Here is a 5,726-nt window from a genome sequence, read left to right on the forward strand (position 1 = left end):
TTTCCCTTTACCTTGTTATTGACAGAAAACAGCTCCTTCTTCAGCTTCTCTGTCATCTCACCAGAGATCTTCCGAGCCTCCTTCAAGTTCTCGTATTCCCTGCAAGGAGACCCAAAGAGGCACGCTGTTTGTAAGACAGTTGAGCCAGAACTGCTCAGAGACAAGCCAAGACCCTTAAATTGAAGCTCTGGACCTGCAGAGCTACCAGCAAAAACCCAGGAGACACAAAGCCCTTTAAGGAACAGAGACAAATGTACCAACACTGTGTCAGACATTCCATTACACCACAGGGGAGAAAAAACCTACACAGGATACCATGCTTGATTCCACCAGCAAAATGGGAACCAGAGATATTTCCGTTGCCAGTGGAAAAGACAGACAACAGAGCACAGCCTCCATGCTGGCAGCAAACAGGGGACTTTGCTATAAGTGACTTTTCAGAGACTTCACACTACTGGCCATGCACATTCATTCCCAATTACACCACAGGGACACTCGCCTCATTACAGCTTTGTACCAAAGCTGCACTTATTCAGCTGCCATCAGAACAGGCACACAAAAAGCTGTGTTTTTTCCCAGCAGGACCAGATGGATATCCAGGTAGGGGAGGGAAACAGTGCAGGCTCGCTTTGCCAGAGGCCACAGCTGCACAGTGCAGTGCTGCAGAGGGCACAACCCAGAGCTCCGCATCCGCTCGCTTTCCCCCGGGCGTGAGAGGAAAGCGGAGGGAATAATCATCATCACTTCATAGGTGCACTGACAACTCTGGAGACAGTTCCCATGGTGACACACATGTCACTACAGTGACAAGAGGAACAGTTCAGTGTGACAGGCTCCAAACTAGGTCCCCAGGATCTGTCAGTCAAAACCCAGTGGAAGCCCTAAGAGGTGGCAAGAGCCCCGCAGAGCCCATGTGCCTGTCAATGCTCAACAGAGGGTTCTCCCTGGGCACCCCCAGGACAGCACCAGCCAGCTGTGCCAAGCCTGCAGCACCTACTTTTTGAGGGAGACACAGTAGATTGCAAGCTGCTCCACTGCTGCCTGTCCAACTCCCATCTCTTTGATCATCTCCTCCACTTCCGAGCGCTGGCTCTGAAGCAACAGCTCAATCCTGCACAAAAAAAAACCCCACAAACAAAAACATACCCTCAGCTCATGAATCACAAACAGACCTGGGAAAGAGACAAAAGCCCTGCTTCCCCTTCAAGGAGCTGGTGCAGCCTGAGCTTCTGCTGCAGGCACTCTGGGAGAAGAGACACAACTGCCTTACCCCAAGCAGGGCTTTTCACTAGGGAAAAGCAGCACTACTTGGACTAGAGAAGGGGCAGCTGTACAGACATACCGCCATGAAACTGATGCCCAGCTCTTGGTCCCTATAGCCCTGTGGCTGACTGTGTTCCTGGGCTGGCATTCTGCCCCAGCATCCTCTGATAACAGAAATGGCACATAGCCATGCTCAGTGCACTAGAGATGAGGCCAGTACCCTGCCTTGCTGCTCTTTAATGAGAGCAGCTGTCTGGAAACATAGCAGGGGCAAGAGCACAGGCAGGCAAGGGCAGCTAAAGCAGCCATTTCCAACCTTACAGGTAAGCTGGAAAGCACATAGAGGTGGGTGTTGCAGCAGGCCCAGCAGGACCCCTCCTGCCCTCCCCAAAAAGGGCAGAGGTGTGCAGCCCAGCCTGCAAGGCCCAGGGAGCACCCCGGGTCTCACCGCTCCATGGTTCTCAGCTTGTTTCGCAGCCGACGGGCCTCCTCCTTTGAACTTCTGTTATCCTCCTGCTGCTGCTCCAGGAATTTCATCTGCTTCTGCAGGGAAGCAAGCACACACAGACCGTTAGTAAGGCTCCAGGGATTGTTGGAGAAACATCCTGGCTTATGTGCACTGCAGGCAGCTGGGAGCATACATCAGCTCTAAATGCTATCACCACCTCAGCAGCCCGGGATTATGGAGAGTTGAGCTCCCTCCCACTGTACCCCAGCTCTGCTCTCCACAGGCACAGCAGGGTCTCAGCGAGGCTGGAGCTGAAACCACGTCGTAGCCCCTCTCTGCTGGGAGCACTGGAGGGGCTGCACAGTGCCCTGTATGCAGCAGTGACAATTTGTTTTTCAAAAGCAAAGGAGTCCACAGCAAGCAAACCTTGCTGTTGCCTACCCCTCCGTGCTTCAGCCTCCCAACTCTCCTTGCCACTAGCTGCTTAGAGCATAAATAGGAATGAGTGGGTCTCTTCTGGGAGACCTCAGCCAAACCAGACCCCCACCTGGGCACTTCTGTCACCTGCTGCAAGCCTATTGCAACCATCGCCTCTCCAGCTCTACAGCAGTAACACAGAATTTCAGCTGAGCTGGAAAAGCACACATCTGCACTGTGGCAGAGGATGGGGAGAGCTGAATTAGCACCATTCTGATGCATCTGTGCTGTCTAGGTTTGTGTGTGCCTGGGCACCTTGCACAGCAACTTTGAAAAACTCTGGTTTCATCACAGTGCTGACTCCGGGGAGAGGCCTGGCAAAAGATCATTGCCTTGTAAAGCTCCTTCCCACACAGAAGTTTAAGGATTTTATCCACTTCCTGCCACAAAAACCAAACAGCTGTGAAACCACTGGGAAGTTGAGGAGGGACAGTGTTGCAGGCTCATGTGTTACTCTTGCTTAACCAGAGCTTGTCTTTGGCTTTCCCCTAACCAGAACTCTCAACACTTCAGATCCCCACAGCAGTGGTCAGAGCAGAGTCCCCAGCTTTGGCCAGCCTGCAACAGCAGCAAACTGACAGTGACAGCAGAAGACAGGACTGGCTCGCAGCCTTAACCTTCGTCACAGCAAGTTAAGCCTGTATTTTCACTGCAGAAGTTTAGTGCTTTAATCTTTAATGATGCAGTTTAAGACAGCGCTTGGCATTCAGCTGGGAAATGTCATACACTACAGAAAAGATACCTCCAGGTCCCTAATCCTTCTGCCCTGCCCAGCTTTCATTAAAGGGACTTAAGCATACAGAGAGGGTTTTGCAACAGGGAAGATAAGCACAGAGCCTCCTCCAGAGGTGTCGAGGCAGGAAAACCAAGGACTGAGATGCTGAGTTGAGCAGCAAGTACCAGCTTCCGGTGTCACAATTCTTTCTGCTGAAGTAGGGGGCATCAGAAGTATCCTGCCACTGACCTAACCAGGATCACACCAGCATCTATAGCATGGCCAAGATCCAGGCTGCCTTTACATGCAAGCAGATTGGATATAATCCCATGGTTGAGCAAAAGCAGTTGTCCTGGCTCACAGTGAGGCCTGCCTGGCATTAATTCCTTACTCTGTCCTGATGTCAGGTAGACCTCCCAGATGCTTCCTCCCAAAAGAGCCCAGCTGCAGATGGCATACAGCAAGACAGCATTATGACACATCTCTGCCCAGGCTCTCTCTGGGCTACTTGGCCTTGCAGATCAAGAAACACGATGAAGTTCAGGATACTGGGTTGGAGCGCTTGGGAAGCGCAGTAGGCACGTACCCCACCTTTCAGCCCGCACCCCACCTTCACACAGCACAGACTCTAACCCTACCCTAACCTCTAACCCTAACCCCAGCCCAGCACCAAGGCTAAGCTGCTCCAAGACATCCCAACAAAGCTGATTCTGCTCTTACCCTCTTCCTGTTTACGCACGGTACATGACTACACACTGAGTCACTGCATGCTGAAACACAACAGGAATATTTGATCCCTGGACTTCACAACATTACTAACCTAACTGAGGCAAAGCCCTGGCAACAGAACAGAGACAGGAGAGTTAGCTGGATCAGATCTCACTCAGCTGAAGCCTGCAACTCCCCTTCCATATTTTTCAGTTTGATTTCTCCCCCAGTCAAAGTAAGAAACTAATTTTCCTTGAATCCCGCTTGGCCTCAACCCATTTCAGAAGAACATTCTACCTCAGGGAGTCAGTGTTTCAGCAGCAGGGTGCTGGGGCTAGTTCCCACACTAGATTCCTGCTACCACCTTTATGACCAGCACTGCCACTTCATTAGCGAGGCTCAGCCACATTCCTCAGGCTGGGCTGGCATTTCTCCCTCACCAGGGACACCTCTGCCTTGAGCACCTGTACACAAACCACAGGCCTGTAGGCTTTTTATGCCTCTGAATCACCTCAGGCAGAGCACAAACAGGACCTCGAGTCCAGCAACAGCACTTGCTTCAATTAATCAAACCAAAATGAAAACCCAGGCACCAAACCCGAAATCCCACCAGCACAATCTCTTTATTACCAGGATCTGAAGACATCTTCAACTGAATTAACACTGACTGCATGATGGTTAGTCCTGCTGGGGACAGGAAGGGTACCTTGAGAGAGGAGCACAGCATCTCTGTCTCTCCCACCACCTTCTGGAGCGACTCTATTGTGGCATTGCGCACATCCAGAGTGTCCCTCAGCCCGTCCACAACAGCCTGGCATTCCCTCTTTTCTTTCTCTGGAAAAGAAGAAAGAAAAAGGTCATGGCCTGGTAACCCAGACTCCAGCTGCACCACAGCAGCAGAAGCACACAGACTGCTTGCAGGCTCAGCTTCAGGCTGCCAGGATTTGGCCATTCCTGGAGAGAGCCATTTCTCTAAGTGCTGTCTGCACCAGGGTCTGTACTGAGCAATTGCTTCTCTCAGTGCCAGCAGGCTTCAAGATTTCTTTACTAAAGATAAAAAATTCCCTTTAATAGCTCTCCAGTGCCAGCCCTGCTAGCATTAAGATGATGTATCTTAACTCTTGTGTTTTCTCAAAGCCAGGCTTGCACAAGGAAATAATTCCTCTCAAGTTACACCAAGCTGCCATAGAGCTGGAGAACAGAGCTTTGTATCCATCCTCTCCACATGGAACCTTGTGTGTCAAGAACCCCTTTGGGGGCCATTGAAGTGGTCCAAAAGCTGCTGCACATGCCCTCACCGGCCATAGCACCTACATCAAAGGGCAGGAGGCAGTGACACTGGGACACTGTAGGACAAATGACAGCTTAAGTAGATTCCCCAAGTGCCCACTTTTTGCATGTCACAAAGTCTTTTGAGTCCTGCTGCCCCCTCCCCTTGGCAATCCAGGAGCAAAGCACATGCATCTGACCACCAGAGAGAAGGTGGTGGAAAACACCACCAGATTTCAATTTGTTTTGTGGAGACAAGGGAAGAACAGCTCAGAAAGCAACAACCACCATCAGGAGCTGCCAGACCTATGCAGGGAACAGCCAGCAACACCAACAAGCTCAAAGCAGCTGGATAATGAGGGAAAGCAGGAACCCCTCCACCTAACCCTGCTGAGACCAGGGTAAAATCCTCAGCTCAGCATCTTCGGTCTTTGCTAAAATCACCTGTGGCTCCAGCCTGGCAATAGTAGAGAGCCAAAGAAAGCCTTTCCAAAAAGCTTGTTCTCCTTGCAAGCCATCCAGTTTCAAATTCTGCATCCACATCCTGTGGAAGCATGACCTGCAGTGAAGCTCCACTGTTCAATCAGGGAGTAAAAGAGCCATGTGGGACCGAGGAACAAGAGAGCAACGTGTTCCAGCAGAAGCATGCGGGTAGCTTCTCCATTGATCTGAATAACCCTTTCTCACCAGAAGCAGTGCCTGGAGATGCTCCCTTGCATTTGCAGGGACTCCACACCCACCAAAAGAGTTAGGGCTTCCCCCTCCTCCGTTCCCAGCTGCCCAGAGGCAGATGGCAGGAATCAAACCCCCCCGTGCCGCAGGAATGAGTTTTCAAACCATTCACAG

General features: G+C 51.3%; 1 protein-coding gene across 1 annotated transcript in view; it reads right to left on the reverse strand.

Annotated features, from left to right (window-relative positions):
- The window catches only part of TRAIP (TRAF interacting protein), a 19,808-nt gene that overhangs the window by 6,480 nt on the left and 7,602 nt on the right, over nt 1–5,726 (reverse strand). Inside the window, exons 4-7 of the mRNA XM_008632284.2 lie at nt 4,318–4,445; nt 1,712–1,806; nt 998–1,111; nt 12–99 (exon numbers count right to left, since the gene is read on the reverse strand). Coding sequence (XP_008630506.2) covers nt 12–99; nt 998–1,111; nt 1,712–1,806; nt 4,318–4,445 — 425 coding nt within the window. The remainder of the gene's footprint in view (nt 1–11; nt 100–997; nt 1,112–1,711; nt 1,807–4,317; nt 4,446–5,726) is intronic.

The sequence above is a fragment of the Corvus brachyrhynchos genome, unplaced genomic scaffold (genome assembly GCF_000691975.1).
Source record: "Corvus brachyrhynchos isolate BGI_N302 unplaced genomic scaffold, ASM69197v1 scaffold4, whole genome shotgun sequence".
Classification (NCBI taxonomy): Eukaryota; Metazoa; Chordata; class Aves; order Passeriformes; family Corvidae; genus Corvus; species Corvus brachyrhynchos.